At 54.9% G+C, this 12,215-nt stretch overlaps 1 protein-coding gene across 3 annotated transcripts in view; it reads left to right on the top strand.

The window, feature by feature from the left end:
• HSPG2 (heparan sulfate proteoglycan 2) overlaps positions 1-12,215 on the top strand; it is a 99,094-nt gene that overhangs the window by 58,724 nt on the left and 28,155 nt on the right. For 2 of the 3 annotated variants that reach the window (XM_055331124.1, XM_055331123.1), the window contains exons 34-42: positions 4,714-4,806; positions 5,119-5,199; positions 5,381-5,611; positions 7,220-7,333; positions 9,081-9,208; positions 9,334-9,420; positions 10,164-10,222; positions 10,415-10,582; positions 10,735-10,845. In XM_055331124.1, the coding sequence (XP_055187099.1) occupies positions 4,714-4,806; positions 5,119-5,199; positions 5,381-5,611; positions 7,220-7,333; positions 9,081-9,208; positions 9,334-9,420; positions 10,164-10,222; positions 10,415-10,582; positions 10,735-10,845 (1,072 nt within the window). The remainder of the gene's footprint in view (positions 1-4,713; positions 4,807-5,118; positions 5,200-5,380; positions 5,612-7,219; positions 7,334-9,080; positions 9,209-9,333; positions 9,421-10,163; positions 10,223-10,414; positions 10,583-10,734; positions 10,846-12,215) is intronic. The other variant, XM_055331125.1, reaches the window with a different exon arrangement.

Raw genomic sequence — 12,215 nt, 5'->3', positions numbered from 1 at the left:
GACAGTCCCCAAGCTGCCCTGTCCTTCCGTGGACAGACCCAAGTATTACAGCCTCCTCCTCAGGCTGACCTTCTTTCTAGTCCCTTCTCCCTCTCTGGTTCCACCACTCCTGGCTTCCCTGTCTGCCTCTCTACTGCTCTGGCCTGCAGTTCACAGACCTCTTTCTCTGACTCCCTCTCTTGGCGTTTCCCTGTGCCCCGCAGAGGGAGGCATATTTTGCACAGATGCGCCGGGCTCACAAGGTAGGCCCGTGATCCGAGTGGTGTGAAATGGATGTGACACAGTCGTGGTGTTTTTGGAGGCTGTCAGTCCCGCATGGAGAAATGCCCAGTGCCCAAGGAAATGTGGGTCTGCATGAACCCAGGTAGTGCCTGATGGCCCCGCAGTCAGGACACTGGTGTGCCCCAGCCCTGCAATGCCAGGAATTAGAGCTCAGAGGGTGTGTGTCCCATCTGCTCCGTGGTCTGGTCCTGGCACCTGCTGTCTGTGGCCAGAGTGGTGGCCGAGGTGACAGGGAAACTGACTTGATGCTAAACCACATGACCATAACTGGCCCACCAGGTTACCCTAGCACTGCCTCCCAAGCAACCTCCACTAACTCTCTGTGTGTGTGCGTATGCCCCTTCAGCAGCCTGGAGTTAACCCCTGTGTGCCAGCCCGGAGCGGGGAGTGTGCATCTTCCTCCCCAGCCAATGTGGGCCTCTCTGGCCACTGTATCCATGGGGAGAGGTCACTCCCCCGGGCTCCAGCGCTGGGGCCCTGGGAGATCTGAGCTGGCCTGTGCCCTCCCCCATCAGAACCGCACGTCCCTCTCAGAGGAGCAGTTGCGGACAGCTATGACACCTGGGAGGACCATGGGGCCCCCGAAGGGCAGGGGCCGGGCACAGCGGCCATCACAGGTAACTCCGGGTCTGGCTGGGACAGGCTGCGTCTGGGGCCCCGTTCAGACCAGAGAGTATAGTTCAAGCAAGAGCCTTGAGCTGAGGTCCTGACCTTCCCAGACCATTTCCCCCAACCCAGGCCCCAGCCTAATGCCCAGGCCACTCCAGGGTTGCCCTGGGGAAACGTTCCAGAGCTGTGAAGGACTTGGGCTGGCACCATGGGCATGCCTGTAGGTGAGGCCCAAGGAGCAGCCTCCCCAACCACAGAGGCCCCTTGGGCAGCCACCAGCCGCGCTCGCCTGAGCTGGACAGAGCTGTAGACCTGCCTCTGGCCGGGACGTATCCTCTGTATGGGCATCTCCCCGTGGGCATCTGGGCCCATCCCAGGACGACCCCTCCCTCAGGCTCATGAGGAGCAAGAGGACTTCAGATACAAGGGCCAGAAGGCCAGGTATTCGAGGAGAGCTAGCACAGAAGTAGGGGGCTCCCTGGGCCTCGTGTGGCCTGAGGGGAGGCGAAGCGTCATGATGTCTTTCTGTCCCTCTCTGCGCCTTCCCTCTGTCCTCCCTCTCTCCCGGTCCCCCAGCTGGATGAGGCCCAGAGGCGGATGGACGCCGAGATCTGGGAGCTGCTTTCTAGCTTTGCTGCCCACCCCCACCCCCCCGCCGGGGGGCTCTTATCCCGTCCACAGCCTGCAGCTGCTCTGCAAGCAGCTCCACTTTCTTCCTCCTCCTCCTTCTCTTCCTCCTCCTCAGCTTCTCGGCCTTCCTCAGCAGGCTCTCAGGTATGTGCCGAGGCACCCGCCAGGAGACCCCCATCTGCCATGTTTTCTAGACTTCAGTTGGTTCTGAACCAACTCAACAAATTCCACCGTTTCTGCCCACTACCTGGACTCTTAGTTACCTCAGATTTCCCTGTATTTTACTTTAAGATTTTATTTTTAAAGTCACTTTAACACCCAATATGGGACTCGAACCCACAACCCTAAGATCAAGAGTCGGTTGCTCCACTGACTGAGCCAGCCAGGGGCCTCTCAGCTTTCCCTTTAAATCAACCCCGTACCAAGTCCTTTGTGCTAGTCATATATTTTCCAATAGACAATACCCACGGAATTTCTAAATATTTTCTGGTGCGCCATATCCAACGTTGTGGGGTCCCCAGGAGGCACAGGGCAGACACAAGGAGATGCCAACCCAGCCACGCTCAGTGAGAGCAGTTGAGGTGGTGTCTGGGTTCAGGGTTGGGGAGCAAGTTGTCCCAAGAGCAGGGCCAGAACTTGAGCTTTGGGTGGGGGGCTTCTTCCTCTGGGCCTGCCTCGAGGGTCTACGTGCGTGTGCATGCGTGTGTTTCCCTGCCAAGGCTGTAGCTGTGCTCTTGCCCACCCCTCCCAGCCCTCTCAGCAGCTGTCACTGCCTGTCCTTCTCTCTCCTAGTTCTCTCTCTCCTACGAAGGCTTCTCTCAGCTTCCTGGGAGCCTCTATTATTGGCAGCTGCCCCAAGCCTTCCTGGGGAACAAGGTAACAAGGACTTGGGGGGTAGCAGGGTGTCATCGAATCCTAGAATATTCAAGAGGCCTTTGTCAAAGCCCTTTAAGACCCAGACGGGTAGACCAAGGCCCAGAAAGAGGAAGGGACTTGCCTGGGTCCCACGTGGAGCTGAGACTGTCTCACCCAGGAGGCTTTACCCTGTGTCCGGATCACTGACCTAGCCCTTGGCTCCGCACCTACTCCTTCAGGGAACGTTCATTTAGCACTTCCTGTGCGCTGTGTTGTGTGTGGGCAGAAGACGACCCTGCCCTCCCCAGCTCACTGTTCCTCCGATTGTTGTTCCTGTCATTGTCAGCATCGTCAATAATAGCATTGTTGTTACCGTTGGCGTAGCGTTAGGATTGACATCAACTCTATGTTGTTCCAAAAGACAGAATGCCTCTTAAGAACACATAACAGGGACGCCTGGGTGGCTCAGCGGTTTGGCGTCTGCCTTCGGCCCAGGGCGTGATCCCAGAGTCCCAGGATCGAGTCCCACATCGTGCTCCCTGCAGGGAGCCTGCTTCTCCCTCTGCCTGTGTCTCCGCCTCTCTCTGTATGCCTCTCTTGAATAAATAAATAAATAAAATATTGAAAAAGAAAAGAATACATATAACATGCAATAAAATGACATTCAGAGAAGCAGATAGGACCACACGGTCCAGGGGGAACTGAGGATGAGAAAGACTTGCTAAAGCCGAGGGTAGAGCCAGGGGTCATGAGAAGCTGGCAAGCTTGGAGGCTGTGCATCCCGCAGGCACTCTGCTCAGTGCAGTATTTTACACAGCCTCTGTTACTTAATCTTTGTGCTACTCTTCAAGTTACTTTGTTTTTTTAAAGGAAAATTTTATTTATTTATTTATTTGAGAGAGAGATAGAGCACGTGAAAGAGAGGGAGCGCAAGCAGGGGAGAGGGGCAGAGGGAGAAGCAGACTCCCCACGGCGGGGAGCCCAATGTGGGACTCGATCTCAGGACCCTGGGGTCATGACCCCAGGCAGACCCTTAGCTGACTGAGCCACCTGGGCACCCTCTTCAAGGTACTTTTCCACATTTTATTATCACTTCCATTACCCTCAGAGAGGGTAAGTGACTTGTCCAAGGCTGTCCAGCCAGTACAGCTGAACTTGAACTCCAGTCTTACACTTGACAGTCTGTTCCCTGAACCACCCTGCTGCACATGCCTGTGGCTTGGTCCTGGATGTGGCAACGGACTTGCCGACATCCAAGGCAAGCAGGAAACTGCTTCGGCATTGTCCAGTTACACCTCACAGTTCCTTACCTCACTCTGATCTCATGGAGAACGTCCTCAGGACTGGTGTAGCTCACGGCCTGGCATGTAGTCACTAGGCATTTAATAAATGCTCACCAACTGAATGAACAAATGTGCTAGACCTGACATACTGTGATACCGATCTGAACATCTGCCCTGGTGGCAGAGGAGAGAAAGTCCTGGGGCAGAGCCAGGGCCTTGGCTGCCCATGTGAAAGCCCCCAGCAGGAGGCCTAAGGACTCTTCCAGTTATGAGCAATAAAAAAACTCACGTCCAGCTGGCTGCTATGCAGCAGAGAATCTACTGGCTCCTGTAACTACAAAATCCAAGGATGCTGGTATCCGGCATGGCTGGGTCCCGGGCCTCATTAGGACTTTTATCTTAATTGGCATCATTCTCTGTCTTCCACTCTGGCTAGTAAAAGGAAATGTCTTTGTTCCAGTGGAAAGAGCAGAAGTGCCAGGTTTTCGTGTCCATCCCTGAGGAGTAGAAGAGAGAGCAGTAGAAGATGGCACACTTGCCAAACCTGGCTCGTGTCTGCCCTCAAACCACATGGCCTGCATGCAGGACATAATTTCCTTTCAAGGAAACCAGGGCCACAGTTTGGCAAAAAGCAGGCAAATGGATCCTAAGCAGACACAACCCAGCTGCCCAAGAGACAAGACCTCGGAAGGCCCACCCTCGGGCCTGCCCCCACGACCGGAGCCTTTGGGCCTTCTGCGGCCTGCAGGCCCCTCATGCTGGTCACCGTCAGGACCCCCGTCTACTGTATGGGAAATTTCTCCCAATAGAAAGGGACTCGGAAGCTTGTTGCTGGGTCATCAAGCTGCGCAGGGTCACCACCAGCTGGCCCAAGGCTCTGAAGGGATTGAGAGGTGTCCTGTCTCCTGGGCAAGCAGAGGCCATGCACGAGGACCTCTGGTTGAATGGAGGGGACAGCGCAGGTGCAAAAGCGCCTTGAGGGGCTCCGCCCACTCACCTGTAGGGTCCCTGAAGGCAGAGTCAGGCCATGACTATAGGGCTTGCGTCTTTGCAGGTGGCGGCTTATGGTGGGAAGCTGCGGTATACCCTCTCCTACACAGCAGCGGGGCAGGGCAGCCCACTCTCTGACCCTGACGTCCAGATCACGGTGAGCACATGGATCCCAGTCCCGTGGGCACCCTCGGTGTCCTTTCAGCCCAGCACTCAGCCGGCCTGGCATGAGCTGGAGGGCTAAGGCCCATGCCCCCCACTGCCACCATCCAGTTAAACACTAGCCGGGCAGAGGCCCAGCTGCTGGGAGAAGGCGGCAGTGAGCATGTACCTGCTTGCTCTGGGCACATGAGCTTGGGAAATCAGAGAGGTGGGAGGCTGGTGTGACAGAGAGGCTGGGACCAGTGGAGGACTCCTGTGTCCCTGAGAGCCCCTTGGTCCCCCCCAATCCTACTGGTATCTCCCCCAGGGCAACAACATCATGCTGGTGGCCTCCCAGCCAGCGCTGCAGGGCTCTGAGAGGAAGAGCTTTGAGATCATTTTCCGAGAGGTGAGAGGCGCCCGACAGTACCGTGTCTGACCCTCCCCCATCCCCACCCTGCTTGGACACCAGCCACCCCTGCCTGTCCCCATCCAGTGCCTGGAGGCTGGGGGTTCGGGTAGGGGGTGCTGCACGAATAGCTCACAAAGCCCAACACCCCGCACCCATGCTTGCTCTTTCCCCCACCCAGGAATTCTGGCGCCGGCCTGATGGGCAGCCAGCCACCCGTGAGCACCTCCTGATGGCGCTGGCTGACCTGGATGAGCTCCTGGTCCGGGCCACATTCTCCTCGATGCCCCTGGCAACCAGCATCAACTCAGTCAGCCTGGAGGTCGCCCAGCCGGGGCCCTCGGAGGGACCCCGGGCGCTGGAGGTGGAGGAGTGTCGGTGTCCTCCGGGCTACATTGGCTTATCCTGCCAGGTGGGTGTGGCCAGCCCGGACACCTGTGCTCTAGTTCGGCCGGGGCAGCAAGCTGGTCATCTGGCATTTCCATGACCTGTGATTACTGCCATAACTAGCGTACGGTGCAGTATCTCATTCTTCCTGACACCCCCAAGAGATGTATAATTATCCCCTTTTGACAGATTCTTTTTAAGTAGAGGCTCTGAAGGGTGAGTGCTTACCCAAGGGCATACAGCTACATTCACCCAAGCTAAGACCCAGCTCTTGCTCCCGGAGTGCCCCCCAGAGGCAGGGAGACAATACCAGACACAGGTTACCCTTGGCCAAAGCAGAGCATAGGCCTGCCTCAAGGAGGCAAACTGTGGAGCAGGGTAGGATTCCGGGCAGGAGGGCAGGATTAGCAGAAACTCAGAAGGAGGAATGTATGTAGGGTAGGTATGTAGCCTGCAACGCAGAAGGGTCACCCCTGGAAAGCTGGGCGTGGGTTGGGGGCAGGGACCACTTCCTTGGGCCCAGAACAAGGCTCCGTTCAGTAGGGCATGCCAAGCTGTGAAGGGAGTGCTGTGATCTGCGCTGGGCCTCTGGAAAATTCTTCTGCCCTGGGGAGAGATGAGGTGTCCTATTTAGAGGGAGGGCGGTGGGGGGGAGCAGAGGGTGTCAGTCGCAGAGAACATAAGAGAGCGTCCTCAGGGTTTGGCTGGAGACCCTACCACCAAGTTTCTAGGCACACTGCAGGCACCCAGTCAACACCAGTTGAGTGAATTTGGAACTGAGCAAGGGGGGCGGCGGGAGGGGAGGGGGCAGGGCTGCAAGGCCAGGTGGGCGGCCAGGAGGTCAAGTGGGGGAACAGCCAGCACCCGGACTCAGGAACCCCCCAGTGGAAAGCGCACACCTCCGCAGTCTTACATCTGTGCCCCTTTGCTGTGGCCACAAGAACTTTCAAATCCAAATAGATGAACTGCACATCCTTTGAAGTGATAAAATTTAGCACATTTTGAAGGAGAAGTCCTGGGGTGAGCAGAATAATCCCGTGTGCACATTTTCTGCAGCGAAGCAACGCAGATTTATAAACATCCCTTTGAAATGGTTGGGGTGGGAGGGCCTGGAGGGGTTTCAAAGGAGGGGTAGTGAATAGAAATTCTTTGTTTCCAGAACCCATGATTACTCACGTAGAATGTGTAAAAACATCCTCGATCGTATGTGTGCTGCCTCTTTCACTTCATTTAGTGAATGTAAGGCAGTTGTGAAGATCTCCAGGGGCTCATTCCAAATCTGGGTCTCCTGAACCTGGGTTTTTCATCAGAGAGTGAAGTTTTTCAATAGAGACCCTGCCAGAAGAATTTTCAGAAACAAAAAGGGCAAAATGGAGAAGGGTTCTCCATTAAGGGTGACCTGCAATTTTAGTAACTTCAGAGCAGCTGGAGGTGGCAGGCAGGATGGGGACAGACAGGGTCCCAAGCTTCCAGAGTGAAGACAGAGAGAGGATGCTGGGGCGGGGGGAGGGCTGGGCCTGGGATTTCCCAGCCTGGAGCCAATGGGAGCCTAGACTGGAAAGATGCTGGAGGGAGAGGATTCTGGTCTGTAGGACCACAGTGGAGATAGAGACCAGCCCTCCTCTCTCCCCAGGACTGCGCCCCGGGCTATACGCGGACTGGCAGTGGGCTCTACCTCGGACACTGTGAGCTGTGTGAATGCAACGGCCACTCAGACGTGTGCCACCCAGAGACGGGGGCCTGTTCGGTAAGCTGCAAGCAGGGCAGGGGCAGGGGTCAGTTTATTCTGGCCTGGGGGGGGGGCGGGCACTGGGGTTGCCCGAGAGGCAGGGAGAGGTGGGCTTGGCAAGGTAGGCCGAGGCCCAGGGGTGGGACAAAGCGCCTGGACCCGCAGTCTGTGGAGGGTGGGGGAGGTAGTGCTACAGACATGGTAGGTTGGCCAGAATGTTAGAATAACATCTTTCTTTATAAAAAAAAAATGTTGGTTCCTGCTATGTCATATCACCAGAGTGACACTTGTTGTCTGTGGAGGAATCAGGCTACAGAGACAAACCAAAAAGAAAGTAAAAATCCCCTATAATCCTACCACCTGAAGGTAATCATTGTCAGCATTAGTGTGAGTGGAACTCTTTTGTTCTTTTCTTGGGCTAATATTTACACATATCAATATGCCTTTTGTTTTACAAATAAATATAACATCATTGTGTTTGATGATCAGCTTTATTTACTTAACAAGTTCATGAACATCTTTCCAGATCATTAAATGCTTGTTTGTCTGGGAACTTTTCAGAGAGGTGCACACGCATGTAGGCTCCCCCCAGGTGTGTGGTCAGGGACTGGGTGGTTGACAGATCCACAGCTAAACCCAGAGTAAGGAACAGGCGCTGTTAATAAAATAAACACGGATCTCATTGGAGGAGAACATAAAACCCACACATATTTTCTTTTCTTTTTTAAAGATTTTATTTATTTATTCATGAGAAACACAGAGAGGAGAGGGAGAAAGAGGCAGAGGGAGAAGCAGGCTCCATGCATGGAGCCTGAAATGGGACTTGATCCAGGGTCTCCAGGATCACACCCTCGGCCAAAGGCGGCACTAAACCGCTGGGCCACCCGGGCTGCCCAACCCACACATATTTTCATGATGAAGCATGAATTACAAAGCTCTGCCCCCACCCACCCAAGTGTATGCCTTTACTTTTCTCTGATGTCACAGGCATTTGGGTAGAAAAATGTAACAAGTGCAATCAACATCATCCTCTTGAAAAAATATTTTATTGGTGCACCCGGGTGGCTCAGTCAGTTGAGCTCCCAACTCTTGGTTTTGGCTCAGGTTGTGGTCTCAGGGTTGTGGAATTGAGCCCCAAGGTGGGCTCCGCACTCAGCACAGAGTCTTCCATGGCATTCTCTACACCCCCCCCCACATCCCTTCACAGTTCACATGCACTCGCTCGTGCTTGCTCTCTCAAAGAAATAAATTAATCTTTTAAAATTTTTTTATTAAATTTGTATTTCAATTCCAGGATAGTTAATATACAGTGATATATTGACATCATCTTTTTTTTTTAAAGATTTTTATTTATTAACTCAGAGACACAGAGAGAGAGGCAGAGACATAGATAGAGGGAGAAGCAGGCTCCCTGCAGGGAGTGCAATGCAGGACTCGATCCCAGGACCCCAGGATCACGACCTGAGTCAAAGACACTCAACCACTGAGCCACCCAGGTGCCCCAACATCATCCTTTTTGATAGCTCTGGGGGTGGATGTTCATTTTAATTTATCTAGTTCCCTGTTTATGTTTGTTTCCAGCATTTTGCTTTTATAAACATCACTGAGGTGAACATCCTGTAGTGAGATCTTTGTGCCACTCTACAATTACTTCTTTAAGATAGGCTTACAAACCTGGAATTTCCAGGTCAAGGGATTATAGAATCGCACAGTTTTTGGTAAATGTTGCCAAATGGTGAGCGGCCGACACCCTTGTGCCTTGTAGCAGTGCCAGCACAACGCCGCTGGGGAGTTCTGTGAGCTCTGTGCACCTGGCTACTATGGAGATGCCACAGCTGGGACACCTGAGGACTGCCAGCCCTGTGCCTGCCCACTGACCAACCCGGAGAACATGTGGGTGCCCTCACTCAGGGCCCAAGGAGGAACACCCACTGGGGAGCAGAGGGCACCAAAGAAGCGGAGGGGGTAGGGTGGAGAGTGGGCGTCCTGTGGCCTGACCTCTGCCTCCCCCATCCCAGGTTCTCCCGCACCTGTGAGAGCCTGGGGGCTGGTGGGTACCGCTGCACAGCCTGCGAACTTGGCTACGCTGGCCAGTACTGTGAGCAGTAAGTTTGCAAATAGAACGGACGGTGGGGGGGGTGGGGGGGAGGCATGTGCTAGACTCCTAGGTAAGAGCCCTGGGTGCTGTTGCTCAGAAAGGTCCCTGCCAGGATCACATCCCTCCCCTGCCCAAAACTCACCCTTCCAGGAGTCCCCATTATCCTTGGGCCAAGCCCAAGCTCATCCCACTTTTGACACCCAGACCTACCATAGGTGGGCTTAACCTCTTGACTTCCCAATGTTCAGGTCTTTCCACGTTCCCTCTACCTGGAACATTCTTCAACCCTCAGACTTCCCCTTCCCGGCTAACTCCTGTTTGGCCTTCTAAGCTCAGCCTCATGCACTCATTCAGCATGTTTTTTATTGAGCAACTACTGTCCCTCACTCTCATTTACAGTTTCCATGTTGGTTTCTCCACAACTGAGTTCTCTAAGAGTGTCATGGTGTTCACTGTCCTATTTTTGTAACCTAGCATAATAGTTGCTTAATAAATGCTTGTGGAATGAATGTTTCCCTGGAGAATACAGACCTTATTATTAGCCTTGTTACCCAACCCGCTGACATTGCCCTCTGCTCCCCTTCCTCAGCTCAGTGAGACCGTGTGTTGGGGTCCCTTTGATCTATAAAGTCCCTCCGGGGTTGCAAGCCTCCCTTCCCCACGGGCTTCTGACTCCCCAAGCCCACCGTGAGGCGTGGAGTCCCCTGGGCTCAGAGGTCTGCCAGAGCTGGGCTTTGTTCTACCTTACAGGTGTGCCCCAGGTTACGTGGGTAACCCCAGCGTGCGGGGGGGCCGATGCCTGCCACAGGGTAAGTGGGATTGTGGCCCTGGGTGAGGGTGATGGGCAAAGCAGTGAGCCTAGGAAGTTGGAGGACTACTAAGGCCAGAGAGAGGAGACAGGACTGAGGGAGGGGCCTACCAGTCTTTGGGAAGACAGACCTGCCACAGTGCCATGCGGTGGGAGCCGCCTGCCTGAGCGGCCTCTCCTGCCCTTCCTCCAGCAGATGCAGCCCCGCTGGTGGTCCAGGTGCATCCGGCTCGGAGCATAGTACCCCAAGGTGGCTCCCACTCCCTGCGGTGCCAGGTCAGTGGGAGCCCACCTCACTACTTTTACTGGTCTCGTGAGGATGGGCGTCCCGTGCCCAGCAGCACCCAGCAGCGACACCAAGGTACCCATGGCCCCAAGCCCCTCAGCCCTGTGAGCTCACCCTGGTGGGAGGGGAGGCACAGGCCTATTCACTGGGATCCTATCCTTACACACAGGGCCACGTGGGGGAAGGGATGCATCTGCACTGACAAGCTCCCATCCTCTTCCCACCAGGCTCTGAGCTCCACTTCCCCAGTGTCCAGCCCTCAGATGCCGGCGTCTACATCTGCACCTGTCGTAACCTCCATCACGCCAATACCAGCCGGGCCGAGCTGCTGGTCACTGGTGAGTCCCTGTGCCTGCACCTCCCCACGCCCATCTGTGCTGGGCTGGACCGTGGACACAGGCAGAAAGCACGTTCCTCTGCTGGAGGGGGTGGTGGTGCTTAGACAGGGGTACTGGCCACAGAGATGGAGAGATGATGGGGCAGAGGCTAGTTTTAGAGGCAGATTCAGCAGGACTTGGTTGTCGTCAGCAGGACTTGGTTGTTGTCACCGAGGGAGAAAGAGAGGCTAGGCTGATCCCCGCGGGTCTGGACTCCAGCAGTAGGCAAATGAGATAGAATATTTTCACTTGGGCTCCCCCAAAGCTGAGTCTGGCATGAGGATCCACATGCCAGTAGTTTATTTGGGAGGTGAGGGGAGGCAGGAAAAAGAGGGCATCCCGTAACAGGCATGTTCCCGAGCACATTCCCACCGTGGGTGTTTATTGCTGAATGCAGCCAAAGGAATTCTGGGAAACTCTAGAGTAAAATATCCACCTGGAGTCACCCCACCCCAGGTCTAAGTGATGAGGCCTATTTGAGGAGCACCAGTTCCCCTGAACACTGCACCACCTGAGGGGTGGGCACGGTAGCCTCCAGCTGCCTGAGAAAGACCTCAGGCTTAGAAATGCAGCAGCTGACAGAAGTCAGACAGGCGGGCCCTGGAGAGACAGGGCCAGGGGACGTGGCCCTACAGAGGGCATCACAGCGTTGGCTTAGGACTAAAGTTTGAGAAAACATCTAAGCAGGTACAGCAGGCAGGCATTTGGGGATGAGTCTGGAATTCAGGAGAGAGGCCCTGGCAGGGAATGAATTCGAGAACTGTTGGCTCAGAGATGGTGTTTAAAGCCATGGAACAGAAGGAAATTACCCAGGGAGAGTATGGCCCAAGGACAGGGCCCACGGAGACCCCAGGAGCTCCTGCTCAGACATGTCAAGTAGAAGACAAAGGACAGCAAAAGGGGCAAAGCAGATGCAGCCGGTGAGATAAGAGGAGAGCAGGGGATGTGATGTGTTGAGGGTCGTGAGGAGAGGGGGCTCCCGAGAGGCATGGTCAGCCTCACCAGACACCCTGGGGAAGTCAGATGTGGGCAGAGGGCAACCCTCAGAGGTCACACTTGGACAAGAGCCATTTTCAGTGGAGAGGAAGGGTAGAAACCAGACTGGACGGAGGCAAAGAATGGAGGGGAAGGCCAAGTATAGACAGCAAATATAGACAGCACTCTCAACAGTCTTGGCTCTGAAGGAAGGCCAAAAAATGGGGCAGTAGCGGGGGGAGCATGAGGTCAAAGTAGTGTTTTTGAAGGTAGAAAATTCTAGAATGATCCATGGAGAAAAAGAGAGAGAGGAGGGACTGACGTAGCAAGAGGGTGCCCAGCCCCAGGGTGGGGGG

Source organism: Nyctereutes procyonoides, unplaced genomic scaffold (assembly GCF_905146905.1).
Source record: "Nyctereutes procyonoides isolate TBG_1078 unplaced genomic scaffold, NYPRO_anot_genome, whole genome shotgun sequence".
NCBI lineage: Eukaryota > Metazoa > Chordata > Mammalia > Carnivora > Canidae > Nyctereutes > Nyctereutes procyonoides.
This window is presented reverse-complemented; position numbering and strand designations above follow the sequence as displayed.